We start from the raw sequence: 19,058 nt of genomic DNA on the forward strand, positions 1-19,058 counted from the left end.
GGCATAAACAGTGCCCAGCACAGAGCCGCCAATAGGCTTACCTTTTTGAAATGTGTGCACTGTGTTACCTGGGATTGTTAGGGAAAAGGGCTCTTTCAAAACAAATAAAAAGCACTTTTCATAATCCTCTCAATATTGGGCCTGTTCTTTTTTTATTTGACAGAATTTCAGAAAAGGGACATTTTGAATATGCTAAAGACCTTTTCTCCCTCTTTCTCTCTCCATCTCTGTCTCCTTTTTAAAAAATATTTCTAATCTAGCATCCAACAGGCGGAAATGGGAGCTGCGATGGATGCACTCGAAAAATGTGAGTTATTTGGAAACACAGACCCCTCCTCTCCACACACACACACACACACACACATATACACATTTTCACACTTTAAGCCTTTCACACGCTTTGCCTCAGTGTTGAATATTAGCCTTGGCTGTACAGTATGCAAGATGGCTGGCGAAGAGCTGTGGCCTGACCAGCCGGTTGGCTGCAGCATATAGGACATTAGGCTGTTTGAAGTGCTAGCCCAGAGCGCAGGCATGGGGCCTAGCCAGAGATGGAGAAGCAATAAAACAAGGACGGGGGAAGCTAAGCATCCTCAACCATGTCGATCACCCTGAGGGACCACAGGAAGTTTGTGTCGAGGGCCGTACAAAGTTTCTGTTTTTTTGTTGTTGCGTTTTTGAGCCCTTTTGTAAACCATGAGAGCGAGGCTTCACACTCTGAGCGACTCTCTTGTGCTCAGCGCTCCTCTTCAGGTTTGAAGGAGTGCAGCTGATGCGTCCCCTATGTGCTGCTTCATTCCTTGGCTGTTTTTCATCTTGTCATCAACCACCACTTAAGGAAAATAGATAGTGATTTTTAGGCATTTACAATGTCTCGTTCACTGCCAAGTAAAAATACAATTACAGGGCTCTCAGAAACACATCCATGAGCCATTTCCATCATCTCCCATCCGCCTCTTATACTCAATGCATATGTATGTGGATGCATAATATCATGCATTACATTGTGGGTTTTGAGAGTTTGGTATGTGCTCCAAAATAATTCTTGGACCAGACTCCATTGCTATCCCTGTGACCACCACATTAATCAAATGTACAGTTTGTTCATTACTCAACTAATTAGCTGGAGGTTGAACACAAATGGCTTTGTTGGAACAGACCTGTAGAACTTGCAGAGGGCAGGAAGGTCAAACTTTGATTTCATTTGGCTCATAAATGAGGCCTCCAGCCACTTGTGATTGATACTGTTTGTGCGCCCAAGCTTTAGCTTTTTATGAAACATTAGTGTTAGGGTGTTACTATTTAAAACTGTTGATCTTAGTCTTCCTCTGTGTATGCTTCTGGCTCCCACTCTCCCTCACCTCCCTCCCTCCTTATCAGGGGGCGTAGTTCAGTGCACACACTCTCTCTCATGTGTCTTCCTCCGTCCCTTAATTCCTCCCATTTCCTTTCCCCAGTGTACACCTCTGTCACCATGATTGATAGATGCTCATTGCTAGTAAATGAACATTTCCCCCCTCATAAATTGCGGTTTCATGTGACTAGATTAGCAATGCCTTTTAAAAGGTCAGTTAATTTAAAATCATCTCTCCAAGTCTTCCTCCCTTTGATGCAAAATACTTACAGTTTGAGGGCTTTGTTTGACTTTGCGTTGTCACTTAATTTAAACCCTCCAATTTACAACTGAGCTCGGTGTACTCTCTTCTTTCACCTGTGCTGAGGTGAGAGTCATTATATTATTTGAATAAATGAATTGACTGAAAAATCAGATTGGCTGCTCAGTTTAAAGATTCCTGATACTCTGATTAGTCTCGTAATAAAAAAGGGCCGAAAGGTTGATTAGTCGATCGACAGCAAAGTTACTGATATAATGTTATTTATCAGTAAAGAATACAATATATTCGCTTTTTATATAATTGGAAATTGAATATCTCTATGTTTTGGACTGTCAATCAGACAAAAAGATCCAGTTTAAATAACTCAACTTGTTTTCTGGGAGTTATCATAGATTCATCTGTTAATAATCTTATCAAAACAGACTAATCAATACAGAAAATAATCATCAGTTGTTTCCCTGATGTAGTTGCCCCTGGCTGATAAAATAACCACCAGTGAATTGTCGGTTGTGGCTGATCAGATCTGCTCCACGATCCATCATTTACAGTTTGTGCTCATTATTTAGAGGTCATATTTTTTTCATGAAGAGTAGCCGGCCGATCTTTTTTTAATTTTCAGAATTCACAAGTCAAGCCTGAATTAATCACTTCGGAATGGGAAGTCTTGCTGTAACATTCATATTCTGTTATTCCATTGTTGGAACATCTTCTTGTTGAGATAAATGTGCAAGGTCAGTCAGCAGGGTTCAAACACGCCTTTGAAGGATGTGTGTGTCTCCTGACCATGAGCTTATATAATGAGACTTGAGCTCATCTGCTGCAGAACCGCCTAACGCATCAACTCCTATTGGAGCCGCATTGTCTCTCATGTGATTGTCAAGGGTCTCGCTTCATTTGTTCGCATAGCAAGACTAATCAAGGACATTAGCCCCGGTGTCATGTAATTCGTCATTGATTGTCTTGTTGGCCCTCACTGCAGGATTGGCTACACCATTACTCCTCTTGTACAACAGCCCTACCTTGTGTTACTCTCGGATCGAAAACACCTCCCCGCGACGTGTCAGGATTCATTTCCATGTTTTATTTAAGGCCTCCTCGGGTATCAGGAGCACTTTGAGCAGGACTGAAGTTTTTGTTTCTGCTGTAGAGCTTTTCCTGGCTGACAGGATCTGCGGCTCCAGCGGTGTTGGAGAGGTGAGAGACATGGCTGTGTTCAGTCAGACAGCTCAGAGCTCATTAAAGAGACCGGGGCCCAATATTTGGTGTGTGTGCTGTCTGGAGCCGATCCGCTGGTGGCTCAGCTGATTCACATTTCGTTATTTGATGGCCCACGTTTTGACAGTCTCCTGCCTGTATCTGTCGAGGCAGAATTAAATGTTAACCAAGGCCCAGACTGGGAGAAACATGAGTGCAAACAAATCGAGCTGAGAGCAGCCAGGTAGGGGAACAGAATCGACGGAAGGAAGGAGTCGGCGGTGCAGAGTTTCTCAGGCACCGAGGCTCCATGCACCACGCGCCGTTAGGTCTAAGGCGACATCAAATATACATGGAAACGGCTTAACCATTTATCATTCATCCTTGCAGATAGAACTGTCTCTGTTTAAAGTCTCCAGTCTCTTTCTAAGACTCCCTCCCCTTGCTATTTTTTTCCAGCTTCCTCGCAGCTGCTTGTTTCTCAAACAATGCAATATCTGTTGAATAAGAGAAGGAGGCTCGATCTGGCTACTAGCTGGAAGGGAACTACATTCTTTTCTCGGCTTTCTTTAAACCCCTTAATCTCAGGATAAAAGCATTGGATGGATAGAGGCAAAGTAAAGTACAGTATGCAGGATCTTTATTCACTGGTTTGATTCTTTTCTTTGCCCTTTGGCATGGCAGGGAAATCCCTTCATCAGCACTGCTATACAGGCGTGCTGTTGGCTTGTTGACTGATGTGGTGCGCGTGAGCTCTAGGTGATAGACTCAGCCAGTGTAATGTATTGTGGAGTCATCTCACAGCCTGAGCTTAGGCTGAATAGTGAAAGGACACTGTATGTTCTCGTGCCCATAAAAGGGGAGCTGATCCCTCATCACAGACTCCACATCCAGCCGCTGTGCGTGCGCGCACATTTCAGCGCCGCTGTCAGTGGGCACAACAGGCAGCGTTGTTGCAGAGACCCCAACTACCAGCTTCGCTCCAAAAGCATCTACACCCCAAATTCCAAAACCGCAATCACGGTCCGTGAGAGGAATCATTGCATTGTCGTTAAACAAAAGACCTGAGCCGAGCTAAGTGCGTTAACACCTTAAACAAAGGTAATCAGTATGCAGAGTGCACCGTTCCTCAAATGTGCTTTTCTCCAGAACGCCGGGGCATCTGAGAATTCTCAATATGTCTTTGTGATGCCCAACACAGACTGAAATGAAAAGCCTTGTGTATTCTTTAGCAACCCCATACTTTGTGGCCTGCTCTTGTGCCGCATGTTAAACAATGTAAATGGCCAAAGCTTTTTTTTTTTTTCTTCCCCTCCCTCTTGAGTGGGTTATTCTCAAGTCATCTCCCAGGGAAAAATGCTGGTGATTTCCATATTTTAACTGCAATATGTAGTTTTCTCTCCGAGGCTCACCAAGTGTTGCTTACTCACTGAAAGCATATTGAAATTGATTGTGTGTTTCTGTGTGTGTCCATGCATGTGTGTATGTCTCAAATTTCCCTCAGAATGATTTTTTTTCTCTCCAGGATTTTTTTTTTTTTTTTTTATTTGATCCGTCTCCTTTTTAATAGGATATTGCTGTTATCTTGCATTTTTCCTCTGTGTTGCCATAATGACAAATTAGAGTGTTGCAAGAGAAAGAAGACATTCTCCTCTTCTATTCACAAGTCAAACTCATGTGTGAATTGCAGTTTCTGACAGTGTTTCATTTGTGATAGGAGCTTCTTGAATTCTGATTACAAGAAGTGGTTGCAGACAACCAAAGCACTACATGGCCTTTAGATGTTCATGGCCAATTCCTTGTGACAATCAGCTGAGGAGCGCGTTGCTGTTGCTGTTGCTGCGTTTCATTTAGCTGGGAATGACTGGGAATGTCACACCCGTGTTAATTGCGTTCCAGTACAACAAGTCAGAAGCTGTTTATGTTGTGGCTTGTTGTTGTTATTATTAGCAATACCAGGTCATAACAATGCATTATTTTGTGCGTAAAAACAACGTAGCAACAGAAAGAAGCTGGACAGTTCTGTGTGTACGACTGATTTAATGAGAAACAAATAAGACAAAAGTGCTATTAAATATTATTACAGCTTTTATTATCTGTTGATGTGCAGAACAGCCATCTTGGATTTAGAGGTCGGGGTTGGTGAGATTCTTTTGACTTTTCGAGCCGGAAATCCGACTTCAGGGGAACTCTGTTCACATGGAACACACCATCAGGCCCACTCTGACACTAACTACAGTTGACTTGATGAAATAGCAGAAAAATGGGAAAAATACCTCACAGCTTCCTAGAGCTCATGGTGACATCTTTAAAATTGTGTTGTCTCTGACCGACAGTCTAAAACCCAGATAATTCATTGAAATAATCAAAAGTGAAATCTTCACATTTAAGAGGCTGGTATTAGAGAATGTATTGTATTTGCAACTTTTCAAAATGATTATTTAATTCATTCAAAGCATTCTGTCAGTCAAATAGTTGAGGGAAAACTAATCATTCTCGCAGACTGTGCTCTTTATTACACATTAGATGCACGAGTCTTCAGTATACTATCACATCTGTTTTCAAGCAACTGATTTGCTAACTAAGTGCTTATCAGCGCCAGAGAGAGAGGTTAAACACAATCCAGATGGATAATGTGTCGCTCCAACATGTGAGAACCATTTTTACTTCTGCTCCTGCGGTGTGTTTCTCCGACCATGGATATGGGACTGGAGCAGTGGGACGGCAGCGGTCTCCAGAAAACACAATATCTACGCCAGATAGTTGAATAGTTGGCTGAAACCCTAAGGCGCCATATTATCAGCTGTGAGTCCACTGTCTGGACAATAGTCATAATTAAATTTTCCCATTTATCAGAAGATAATATACACTATCTTCCCATGATACAGTGCAGGCCCTAAGTATTTAGACAGTGACACATTTTCTGTTGTTTTGGCTCTGAACTGCAGCACATTGGATTTAAAATGAAACACTGTGTGAGGTTAAAGTGCTGACTCAACTTTAAGGGTGTTTGAGGGTGTTTACATCCACACTGGGCAAACAGATGTCTTTTTATACACAAGTTAGGACAATGTAGCAGGAAAATTGTCCCAAATGTATAGCCGAAAAAAACAAGGAGTGTATACATGAGCCAGCCGTTGCAGGATGTTACTGACTGGAAGTATTACTCACAGTCTACAAAACAACAGCAGCTTTACCAGGGAAGATGCAGTTCTGTTGGTTTTCAGCCGACATTTAGAGTCAAATACTAAATATGACGATCTCATTCAAATCTGGTTAATTTGTATAGTATATGTGTATAAAAAGGGTTTACAATCCCACCACCATCAAATACGCTGAAAGTCAGTGTTTTAACCTCTTTTTTTCAAACTGAACAGGAGGAAAAATAATTTTTAAAAAAGTAACAGTTCAGACATTTCCAAATAATAAACCCCTGACAGAAAGGCCTGAATAAGAACTATTATAAAACAGATTTTTTTATTCAGGTGCAGATCATTGTGCTTCCTTCACATTCTCCATCATAGACTGACTTTAAAACTTAAAGGCACTGAAAGACTCATTTGTTGGTGTTTGCATGATAATGGTCAGTGACCGGAAAAACTGCACAGTCAAATTTGTGTCTCGGCGAGTTGACACAAACCACTGGGCAGCTGTCATGCATGCTGTTTTAAATTGAAGTGTGCAGTGGGTCAACCCAGTAAGGTAAAACACTTAATGGAAAATTGCCTAAGCTATGAATATCAAAATTATAAAGAGCTGCCACTGTCATAGCTGAACACAAAAGCCAGAGTTTAGGACTGAAACTATGTTGATTCGTTGATCAACTGAAAAATAATCAGCAGCCATTTTGATAATCAGTCAATTTGTTTCGTGTCAAAAATATATATTCTTCTTCCTCAAACGATTTGGTGCTTTTCTCTTGTAAAATAAATATCTTGGGGTTTTGGAAAGAGATTTGAAGATGTCATCTTGGACTCTCAGAACTTTTGATTGGCACCTTCCACTATTTTTTGCACTGCACTAAATAAATGATTAATAGATCAATCAAAAATAACAGAAAAAGTAATAATGAAAATAAATAAAAAATAAATGAAATCATTAGTTGCGGCTAGAGCTAACACTATCAGTTGATTAATTGATTTACAGAAGTAAGCAAAAAATTGGGATAATCAAATAATTGTCATTTTTTAAGTAAGAAAAAAATGGTGGTTCCAGTTTCTCAAACGTAAATTTTTGCTGCTTTCGTTACTCGTCTATGATTAATAGTAAGCTTGGTAATCTTAGTTTTGGACACATGGTGAGACAGAACAAGCTGTTTGAATATGTCAGCTTGGGCTTTAGGGAATATGGATGCGTGTTTTTCACTGACATTGTTAAGACCAAACAATTAATCGATTAATCATGAGGATAATATTCTAATTGATGATGAAAATCATTGTTAGTTACAGATGCAGATTTAACCTGTATAAACTTATAAAAAGCCATAGGGTTCAATTATGAAATTATATGTCTTCACTGAAATACAAAGATGATATTTTAACGAGACATTATTAAATGAAATGAGATTTTAAAATGAATTTTTAAAAGTTCGGGTGTGTTCCTTTGATTGACAGGCGTCCTAACCTATTAGATTCAGTCGCTGCCACCCTCTGTTCATATTGCCCAGAATTTGGATTGTGTCACTGCAGCCAAGTTGGCAGAGAGTGAAAAAGCCAAACTTCTATTTAGAAACTAATGGCTGGTGTAGTCGATGCTACATTCGTGTTTTTCTACAGTTTCCTGTTTGAAAGCCAAGCAGCAGCATTTGTCAGCGATAAGAGGTCTGGCAATGAGACAATTAACATGAGAAAATTAAACCAATTTAAAGATCATCTGTGCTCCGACTGCAGCAAAAACAAGCTCTTTTGTTATTTTGTCTACTCCCTATATGTTAGCATCCAATCAGCTTGTATCTGTTTTTGTTGTATTTTTTCCGCTGTCACACTACAACATCTTATTACAGATCTCATTTAGAAATGTTCACTTGCAATCACGTTATCAGATCTCAGAGTCACTGTGCTGAAACCAAACAAGGCCTGTCTAATTTCTTGTTACTTCATCATTATTAATGAAATAACAACCTGAGGGCAATTGAACCGCAATACTGCCTGCAACATTTTCGCTCATTTCACCAAAGTGACAGCATGACACTTGCTATGAAAACTATAGTTGGTGCAATTTGAGCACTAAATTGCTGTCCTGGCCCAGTTGGATGCTGACCTTGTCTCTTCACACCCCTGCCTCTTTGTCTGTCTCTTTATCTGTTCTCCTTGGTCAACCTCTGTTTCCCGCTCTGCCTCTCCCTGTACCAGATAACTTCCCACAGATGGCTCATCAGAAGCGCTTCATCGAGCGGAAATACAGACAGGAGCTGAAGGAGATGAGACGAGAGCGGGAGCGGCAGGAGAAGGAGACTGACGAGGTGGAGGAATGCAGGAAGTGACAGCACCTTTTTGGGAGGCGCGGGGAGCCAATCAGGACCTGCGTCCGCAATAAGAAATCCTGTCTGCGAATGTGGCGACCATCCAGGCAAGAGTTGGCGGGATGGAGGTGATCATGGAGCTGTGTAGTTTAGAAAGAAGGACTGACTGTTCCCCAAGTTCTACATGAACCTCAATGGGAGACGGGTGAGGACTTATTGGGGGTGATATGACTCTAAATTCAAGGATTTAGGGTGAAATCATGTTTTTGTCTTCTATTTTCAGAGTTTAAGTGCGATAGAAGGCAACCAGAATTAGAAATGAAGAAAAATGTTTTATGCTGTTTAGTCTTGTAGCACTGTCAGAGGTGGCCTTACGTTGTCTTATGTTCATGTTTGTTGCCTAAACTTTAAATGTTGAGTTTGATGACTAACTTTTAAATCCAAAAACTACAGCAGGAGTTCACACCGTTACTGACACATGCCAAAAAAAAAAGAAAGGCAACACATTTTTAAATGAACCATGAAATGTTAAATAAACTATCGAAGCTAATATTGTAAATAAAGTTCCACCTTCTGTTCTGATCAGTCGAAAATCAGATTTCTTGCGTGCGTTGTAAACCTTACAGTTCTCTTTCGAGAGGCCTAAACCAGAAAGAAGGTTGAGTCAATTATATTCAATCAGTACAATGTCACCATCTGTCTCATATCTGCCACTCATCCTCTAATAATCAAAATGTGATTTTTTTTTTTTCTCCCTCTCTTTTTTTAACCTTTCTCTGAATCTGATTGGCTGTCAAACAGATCTTAATTATAGATTGTCTAATTAACAATTTCCTCAGCTCAGTAGCCTCTGGATCCAGCTATTTAACAACGGCCATCATATTAATAACTATCTGACATGTAGAGTTGAGTCTTTTATACTCAGAGTTATTGTAGATAATATATACATACCGGTGACGATGGTAAATTACTTGCCTGCTAGCCTGTGGCTGCTATCACATCCTTCAGATAAGTCAAATGTTCCTCCATAGCGAGAGGAAATGTGCATTAGAGCTACCACACAAGTACAGAAAGCTGTCAAATTATTAACCATCCAATATTATTCCGGGAAAATACCTCATAAAGAAAATATAGAGGCTGATTTTAAAGATATTTAATTGTGTCATATAAATATTCAGTACAAAATATCACGTTTTACAAAGCAGATTGATGAATGGCCGATGATGTAGGGCCCCTTACACTACCACAACCTCTCAAATTGTTTCTACATTGACAAAACTCGACTGCTCAATCACATTGTCACCAACATAATATACCGTAGTAGAGGTGAGCCCCGGGGCCGACCGTGTCTACACATCAACAACCACAGATCTATTGTATCTGGAGAAAGAAGACATCAGCGTCACCATCTAGTTGCCTCAACTTTTAAAAAAAACAAAACAAAAAAAAACCAAACAAACCAAGAGACGCGGAGGTGCGGTACGTTACGATGTGCAACATTTTTCTGTCATCTTAGCTGAGCATGGCGCAAATGCTTGGAGGCAATTATACTCTCCATAGGAAAACACGAGCACGCCCTGGTAATGGCAATACGCTGACATCTTGTATGAAGACGGAAAATAGTGAAGACTGAAGTAAAAATGCTTTTGATGAGTGCTGCTGTCATGTTGATTTCCATTTGAGACTTCACAATGTACCTTGAGGCAGAAAAGCCGTTTTCTTCAAGTGAAGGGTTTTTAAACCCATTAAATGCTTATCATAGCAACGTTGCCACAGTCTGAAATGGCCACTTAAACAATGGGAGCTCCAGCAACAAGCTAATAACCTAAACAAGAGGGCATGTGTATACAATAACCCAGCATAAAGAATTTTCTGTGTTATCAACCATTTGGTTTAATGTACTGCACCGTCAGTGATGTCAAGCCTGATTCAGAGGACAAAAAGGAAAAAAAAAAAAAAAAAAGTAGCACTTTGGCAATTATGCCATTGTGTTTTGTTATTACTGTTTCAAATGTCTGATAAATGTCAGCCACTTCACGCATTGGCCTTTTGCTGAAGTGAGGGCACAGCTTGTTTTAGCTGGCCTGTTTTTTCTTGTTGATATTATTCTGCCTTCCCAGTTCAACCAGCCTTCTTTATTTCAAAGCTGTTTATTCATAGTTAGGTTGTCTTTACAGTAATTTGACAAAATTGCCGTTAAAGGATCATTTTCATTTTTTTTTTCTTTTTTTCTTGTTTTTTCTTGTTTTTTTTTTCTTTCTAAATCACAGTTATAACTAAACCGTGTTGTGTGTTCTCGCTGCAGGATTAATGCTTTGACCTTCTCTCTGATCCAAGGACACACCTCTGGGTTTAAGAACCCTATTCCACGCAACTCAAAGGTCAGGCGCCCCTCGATAAGCATCTTTATGGAAAAGTCTGTTCGTCCCGCAGGAAATCAGTTGAGTAAAGCCCGAACACTTGGACTGGCTTCATATTCAACACTACATACAGTACATGTAATGAAGGGCAGGGACCAGAGTACAGTCATAGGAGGATTTTAAAGGAAAATACTGGTGTTCTTTGCTTTTTGGCACATTTCTATTCCTGGAGTGCTATGTTACATTATCATACATTCGACTGTGAAGGATGGAGCCCCTTTCAGGACATAAAATCTTGATCAAACAAGTGTAGATTTTATCTTAAAAGCAGGAGAAACACTTTTATTTTAGATTTTTTTTTTTTTTTTAATGCTGTCAGTCATGGTACATTTAAATGGTCATTGAGATTAATTTATTTTCATTATGAGAAGATTTTTATAAGGCAACTCTTCTGATTCATATGGTGGACTTTGATTCTTTGTCATATGAAGTATAAAAGCGTTACATATGGACAGAATCCAAGTTTAAACACGTAGAATTTTTCTATGAATCCAAAACAAGAAGATCATTTTTCTCACTTGGTGCATTAATTCAGACGCTCAAATCCTGTTTTTTTTTTTCATCGCCTGAAGTGGTAAAACAAACCGTTTAAGGGGAAGACAATAAAATCGCATGATGAATTTTAACAGTAACTGTCCACAAGATGTTTCATCTAATCTAATTTGATGCTGTAGTTTCAAGCTTGGTGGTGTCCTCTCAGCACTGCGAGTTACTAAAGTGAGTTTCTGAGTGGAGATGAGCAAAAAAAGCCCAACAAGACCAGTATTTTCCTCTTAACTGAGCCTGGCACATATTAGATTGGTGAATTTCTATCAGCGTAGCATAAAAAAATAACACCTTTGTATGTACTTCATTTTTCAAGCAGAGAGTTGGCTGCACAAGAGGAAATGGTTCTGACGACATTCAGCTCAGTAAGGAAATATTTGGTATTTCGGCTCACCGCACAGCAAATGCAAAAAGCTGTGTGGAGATGAAAATCAGATACTGCAAAAACGACAAACTGGTGTGTTTGAGGGTGTTTTGTTGTGGCCCTAAATCCCACAGTCCTTTTACCACACCTTCAGGTAAGCTTAAAAGAACATTATCCACTTGTCAACAGTCATGTGCCACAACTAACACAAATTTTGATGTTGTACGCCTCTCGCCTCCGGTCTGTATCGAGAGTTCACATTAGGAATGACGATGCCAAAATCTTCTTGTGGCTCAAGCACAGCTGTAGATAAGTGGCTAATGCCAGGCAGCCATCAGTGAAAGGGGGGGGGGGGGAGTCATCTGGACAATGGAAATCATTAGAAAAACAAAATAACTGTACAGCGTATTGTATCATATTACCGTACGTACACAAGCTAAGATAGAACTCACAATATGCAGCATGTTTTTGTCCCAGAAACACTGAAAAATACATAGGCATATCTGTTGGTTTACAAAACTGCTTGTTGAACGTGTCCATCACAGGCAGCTTTGGAAAAACAAACAAAAAAAAAAAATATCAGTATAGATATATTTGGGCCTCATGTACACCCCATATACACACACAAAAAAAAAGTCTCGACACAAAGTCTCTTTTCACTGTGCCCTCGCAAAAACGCAACTAACACTGACTGGACACACAAAGCCTACGTCTGGTCACCCGAGGGACAACTGAATGGTGATCGATGGCGGTGAAAGAGCACTTGGACAAACAGTGTTCGTTTCTCGGTCCTTGCGCCATTTTCCTCGCCACACATGCACCAGAAGTTTCTAACATGTGTTTCACGTCACGTTTCTCTCCTAATCTGTGTGCCAGGCTCTCGTTAGGAATCCCTGTCGCTGTCATCGCCCCCGTACATGTCCGCCAGTTTCTTAAACCGGGGTCCCCACTCGCTCAGGTAGTTGTAGTCCTGGTCGCCCTCGGTGGTCACCGACTCGAGTGAGCTGAGGGACTCCGCTACGGAGCCGTTTCCCTCGTATGCGTAGGTGGCCAAGGAGTCGTAAGGCGGCGCCGTCGGGTCGCTGTCATTGTCCTGGAGCCTCTGGTTGATGAAGTCTCTCACGTCCCCGTTATTGTCCCGGGTCGGGGGCAGCACAGGCCGTCGGACCGGAGGGAAGAAGGTCTCGGGGACAATGTCCCTCCGCTGCTTGCTCTCCTCGATGGCCTCTGGGTTGCGCAGTGTGCCGATATCAAAGGCCTGAGTGTCCTCCTCTCCGCCGCCTTCATCATTGTAGCTGACAACGTTGTCTCTGACATCCTCTTTGGAGATGATCAGAGGCTCCTTCTTCCTCTGTCTCCTCAGGGCAGCAAACAGCACCACGATCACTACAGTGAGAACAAAAATAAAAAGAACAAATATCAGAGTTTTGTGACTTTTTTTTTTTTTTTGTTGTTTCTTTGCTCCTCTCCTTGCTCTGACGGCCAGTGAGTGTCCAGGGGGAATTGTTGATGTTGCATGAGTATTTACTGATGTTCAGGGACTTTGTCTGACTTTGTAGAAAAGGCTCAGATACCATGAGGATGCATTATGAATTTTTCCCCCTCAGGGCCACTGGTGCTTAAGAAAACAAAGGATTGCAGTTTAAGAACACACACCTTATGTGCTAGAAATGCAACTTGTGTACCATTATGACATTTGAGTAACATGCAGCATATAAAGCCTCTTTGGGTTACTTCAAACATGTTTTAAAAGTGAAAATCAGTGTCAGTGAAAATATGGTTATTGGACAGTTTGCTTTGGAAACTCTTACAGCTGGTTTTGTAACATATTTGACTGAGACCTTTTTCTCTGTTTTCGAGTCTCCAGAAATTGAAGTTAGGCCTTTCAGAAGGCAGACATAAAATTCCCTGAACCACCATTGATATTTTACCTAGCAGAGGACAGATTCTTAATCTTCTAATGTTTTAAGTGAAAAAGCTCTTTGTATTTGTGCGCTAACAAAAATACTAAAGCATCTGTAAGGACATCTAGCAATGATGTTCCCTATATTAAGGGTCATGTCTTTCCATCTTAAAGCACAAAGCACAGTAAAGCCCAGTCTGAGGTGCTGTAGATCTTTTCTGTTCAAACCAACAGAAGTGATGAATCAAATTAATGAGTGAAATACAGACCTGACTCTAACACCTGTGAGAGGTGCTTTGCTACAGCAAGAAGCTCTAAAGCTGTAAGAAACGCTAACAGATCTAATTTTTCAGTGAAGTGAAAATTTCAGCAGTTTAAAATGAAAAAGGTGAAATTGAAAAGCACGTTTGCAAAATTGAAGTGCAGGTGCATTGTGGGTTGTTTTCTTGCAGCCAGTACTCACTGAGCAGGATGATGACACAAAGTAGGATGGCCACCAGGGCTCCAGTGCTGAGTCCCGCCCTCGCAGTGAGCGCCTCAGCGTTGCACAGCTTCATGTTGCCCTCGCGGTCACAGGTGCACACCCTGATGGTCAGCGTGTTGGTGCTGCTTTGCTGCGGGAATGCTCCGTCGGAGATGACCACGGGCACGTGGTAGATGCTCTTCTGCAGACTGTTGTAGCTATTCCTCCGTGTTAGGATCCAGGCTGTGTTGTCTGAAAACAGCAGGATATCGGATTACTGTGCAGAAATCAATAACCTGAATAAATATTTCAATAAACTGTACTAGAAATTTCATTTGGTCTGTGAATGCTTTTAGTGCTGTGGGATGAAGAACTACAGAATATCAATGAATCACAACATGTATGGCACGTATGACAGTAGATGTGGTTAAATATAACAGCAGGTTTACTGTAAGAGCCTTATGGGAACATTAAACAAAAGATGGAAGTTAATCTGATGAGCACAAACGTGAGCTGAGTGTTTATTACCTTTGTTATCGCGGACAGAGAAGTTAGCCTTCCCAGCAGCCTCCTGTGCAAGATGGAAGAGGAAGCGGTGGCCTTCGATTGGATCATCAGGATCTGTGGCACTCACAGTTTGTATCCTCTAAGATAAGAAACAGACAGATATGTAACACATAAACCTCAAGCGGTCTTATTGAAGAAACACAATTCAACATTAACAGTATTTTCTCATTTTATATTGAATGATGTTAAACGTATGTGTGAATTTAATCAAGATGTTTATGCCTAATCCAGTGAATTAAATACCAGACAAATCATGTAATGTAAGATTGGTGAATCTGTAAATCAAAGAATAAACTAGCTCAGCTCAGCCTCAGTATAAACAGTTTAGCATCATTTAGACAGTTGACAAATTCCTGTTCTATAGTAAATGGGCCCCTAGCGTAAACAATCTAATTGTCAAACATCCATCAGCACAAGTTTACTATAATCTGTGGCTGATGTCAGCTACTTTGCTAAATAACTGAAACTGTTGACCCCGGTTTAAAGGGAGAGTTTGGTGTTTTAGAGATGAATTAGATATCAGCAAGCTAACAAGTAATAAACCTCACTTGTTCTGATTGTAAACATTAAAAAATGCATTGAAACTGTGCAGGTACAAAAAAGGCTTCCAGAACACCATTTATGGTGGCTCAGTGATGCGGCAGTTAGAACTGTCAGCTCACAGTGAGAAGGTTCTTGGTCCGAATGCCAGGCCTGGGGCCCTTTTGTGTAAAGTTATGTCACAACAGTAATGTTCTCCCTGTGCCTGTTCTTCCGTGCCTTATGCGCATTAGGTTAATTGGTAACTCTAATGCCTTACATTACTACAATATTTTTTAAGACTGAATATAATTTTTTTGTGCCTTACTATACTAAGACGTTTTTTGACAGTTTCATGCCTTATAATATGGCGTTTTTATGCCTTACCATACTATGACTTTTTTGACTATTTTATGCCTTACTATACTGTACCGTTTTTTGAAATATTTATTCCTTACTAAGCTATGATGTTTTTTGACATTTTTATGCCTTGCTATACTATGGCACTTTTATGCTCTACTATACTATGACGTTTCTTGACTTTTTTATGCCTTAATGTACACTATGAGGTTTTTTTATACTTGTATGCCTTACTACATAGTATGGCTTTTTTATGCCTTACTATACTATTGCGTTTTTTTTAACATATTCATAACTTACTATATTATGGCGTTTTTATGCTTTATTATACTATGACTTTTTTTGACATTTTTATGCCTCACTATTCTACGAAAGAGTCATAAGGCATAAAAATTTCAAAAAACTGCATAGTATGTTAAGACACAAACATGTCAAAAAACGTCATAGTATAGTAAGACATAGAAATGTCAAAAAAAACGTCATAGTATAGTACAGCATAAAAATTTCAAAAAAACGACATAGTATAGTACAGCATAAAAATTTCAAAAAACGTCATAGTATAGTAAGGGATAAAAACACCATAGTATTGTAAGGCATGAAATTATTAAAAACCGTCATAGTATAGTAAGGCATAAAAATGTGATAGTATAGTAAGGCATGTAATTGTCAAGAAACGTCATAGTATAGTAAGGCATAAAAACGTCAAAAAACGTCATAGTATAGTAAGGCATAAAAATTTCAAAAAACGTCATAGTATAGTAAGGGATAAAAAACGTCATAGTATAATAAGGCATAAAAACGTCATAGTAATATTTAAAAAAAGGCGGCATAAAAAATGTCAAAAAAGCAAAAGCGCATAGGGTGATAGTAGCCATAAAATCGTCAAAAAAAAAACGACATAGTATAGTATAAGGCATAAAACGCCTAGTATATGAGACATAGAAAGGTAAAAAAATGCCATGGTATATTAGGCATAAAAAGGTCATAGTAATACGTAAGGTAAAAAGAAATTTTTTAATAAAATTCAAAAACGTAAATACTATATTAAAGGCATAAAAAAGTCAAAAAAACGTTCATACGTAATAGTAAGGGATAAAAAACGCCATAGTATTACACAGGCATGAAATTATTAAAAAAACGTCGCAAAATGTATACGTAAGGCATAAAAATTGTCAAACAAAAGTCACAGTATAGTAGGCATAAAAATGTCAAAAGAAAACGACATAGTGTATGGTATAAGGCTTTTAAAAAAAAAAACACCATACTATATAGTAAGGCATAAAAATGGTAAAAACGTCATAGTTAAAGGGCATGAAAATTTGAAAAAACAACGACATAGTATAGTGGGAGAGGCATAAACAAATTTTTTGGGCATTATGTCAGACATAGTAGTAGGAATAGGTCGTCATAGTATAATAAGGCATTGAAATTTTAAAAACGTCATAAAGTAATAGTAAGGCATAAAAATATGTAAAACGACATAGGTATAGGTATAGAGCCAATAAAATGTAAAAAAAAAAATCGTCCATAGTATAGGTAAGGCATAAAAATTTGATAAACGAACATTAGTATAGTAAGGCATAAAAACACCATATATAAATGAGGCCATAAAAATGTCAAAGAACGTCACAGTAATATTTAATGGCATAAATGCCGATATGTATAAATAAGGCATAAAATATGTCAAAAACCGTCATAAGTTAGTAAGGCAAAAAATGTCAAAAAACGACATAGTATAGTAAGGGCAATAAAAACGCCATAGTTATAGTGAGACATAGAAAAGGTAAAAAATGCCATGGTATATTAAGGATAAAAACGTCATAGTATGTAAGGTATAAAATTTCAAAAAAACGTATAACTATATTTAGGCCGATAAAAAAGTCAAAAAAACGTCATAGTTATAGTAAGGATAAGAAACGCCATAGTGATTACAAGGCATGAATTATTAAAAACGTCACAGTATATTAAGGCATAAAAATGGTCAAAAAGAATAGTATAGTAAGGCTTAAAAAAACCACTACTATAGAAGGCATAAAAATAGTAAAAAACGTTTCATAGTTTTTAAAGGCATAAAAAGTTTCAAAAAACCGAACATAGTACAGTTTAAGGCATAAAAGGTCAAAAAACTCATAGTATATAAAGGCATAAAAACGTCATAGTGATATTGAGGCATAAAAAGTCCAAAAAACGTCATATGTATAAGTAAGGTATATAAAATTTCAAAAAACGTCATAGTATAGTAGGTATGGATAATATTTACATAAAAACTAATACTATATTAAAGGCATAGAAAAAGCCAAAAAACGTCATAGTATAGTAAGGGATAAATGCATATGTATTGTAAGGCATGAAATTATTAGAAAAACCGTCATAGTAATAGTAGATAAATGTCAAAAAACAATAGTATAGTTAAGGCATAAAAATGTCAAAAAACACATAGTATAGTAAGGCAATAAACGATCGTATAGTGAAGACATTAGAAAAGGTTAAAAAATGCCATGGTATATGTTAAGGCATAAATGAGTGAGTATGTAAGGTATAAAATTTTCGAAAAACGTAATACTATATGTAAGGCATAAAAAAGTCCACAAAACGTCATAGTATATGTAAGGGGTAAAACGCCAATAGTATTACAAGGCAATGAAATTATTAAAAACCGTCATTAAGTTTGTAAGGCATAAATTGTCAAAAAAAGTCACAGTATATTAAAGGATAAAAATGTCAAAAAACGAATAGTATAGTATAAGGGCTTAAAAACACCATTACTATAGTAAGCATAAAATGTAAAAAACGTCTGAGTAATAGTGGCAACTAAAAATTTGAAAACGACATTAGTATAGAGTAAAGGCATAAAAACACCATAATTATAAATGATGGCATAAAAAATGTCAATAAAAATCGTCACAGTATATTAAGGCTAAATGCATAGTATAATAAGGCATAAATTGTCAAAAACCGTCATAGTATGTAAGGCATAAAATGTCAAAAACGACATAGTATAGTAGGCATCCAAACGCCAATAGTATAGTGAGACATAGGAAGGTTAAAAAAGAATGGCCATGGTTATTTAATTAGAGGCATAAAAGTCATAGTTAAGTAGGTAATAAATTTCAAAACGTAATACTATATGTAAGGCATAAAAAAGTCAAAAACGTCATTAGTAAATAGGTAACGGGATAAAAACGCCATAGTATTACAAGGCATGAATTATTAAAAAACTCGTATAGTAATAGTAGCGCAAATAATTGTCAAAAAAAGTCAACAGTAATATTAAGGCAATTAAAAAATGTCAAAACGACATAGTATAATAAGGCATAAAACGCCAATATGTATAGTTGAGACATAGAAAGGTAAAAAAAATGCCATGGATATAAGGCATAAAACGTCATAGTAATAGTAAGGTATGACAATTTCAAAAAACGTAATACTATTTAAAGCATAAAAGTCAAAACGTCATAGTTATAGTAAGGGGATTTAAAACGCCATAAGTATTACAAGGCATGAATTATTAAAACCGTCAAGTATTAGTTTAAGGCATAAAATTGTCAAAAAAAAGTTCAAAGTATACTAAGTGCATAAAAATGTCAAAGAAACCGACTAGTATAGTAAGGCTTTTAAAAACACCATATAGTAGTAAGGCATAAA

The 19,058-nt window shown here is 38.4% G+C and overlaps 2 protein-coding genes across 2 annotated transcripts in view; one reads left to right on the forward strand and one right to left on the reverse strand.

The window, feature by feature from the left end:
- Positions 1–8,853, forward strand: part of drosha (drosha ribonuclease III) — an 80,813-nt gene extending 71,960 nt beyond the window's left edge. Inside the window, exons 30-31 of the mRNA XM_022767215.1 lie at positions 261–307; positions 8,162–8,853. Coding sequence (XP_022622936.1) covers positions 261–307; positions 8,162–8,292 — 178 coding nt within the window. The 3' untranslated portion in view covers positions 8,293–8,853. The remainder of the gene's footprint in view (positions 1–260; positions 308–8,161) is intronic.
- A 1,661-nt stretch (positions 8,854–10,514) lies between these two features.
- Positions 10,515–19,058, reverse strand: part of cdh6 (cadherin 6) — a 66,092-nt gene continuing 57,548 nt past the window's right edge. The window contains exons 10-12 of the mRNA XM_022767216.1: positions 14,496–14,613; positions 13,968–14,219; positions 10,515–12,987 (exon numbers count right to left, since the gene is read on the reverse strand). Coding sequence (XP_022622937.1) covers positions 12,485–12,987; positions 13,968–14,219; positions 14,496–14,613 — 873 coding nt within the window. The 3' untranslated portion in view covers positions 10,515–12,484. The remainder of the gene's footprint in view (positions 12,988–13,967; positions 14,220–14,495; positions 14,614–19,058) is intronic.

Source organism: Seriola dumerili, unplaced genomic scaffold (assembly GCF_002260705.1).
Source record: "Seriola dumerili isolate Sdu_G_001 unplaced genomic scaffold, Sdu_1.0 BDQW01001124.1, whole genome shotgun sequence".
Lineage (NCBI taxonomy): Eukaryota > Metazoa > Chordata > Actinopteri > Carangiformes > Carangidae > Seriola > Seriola dumerili.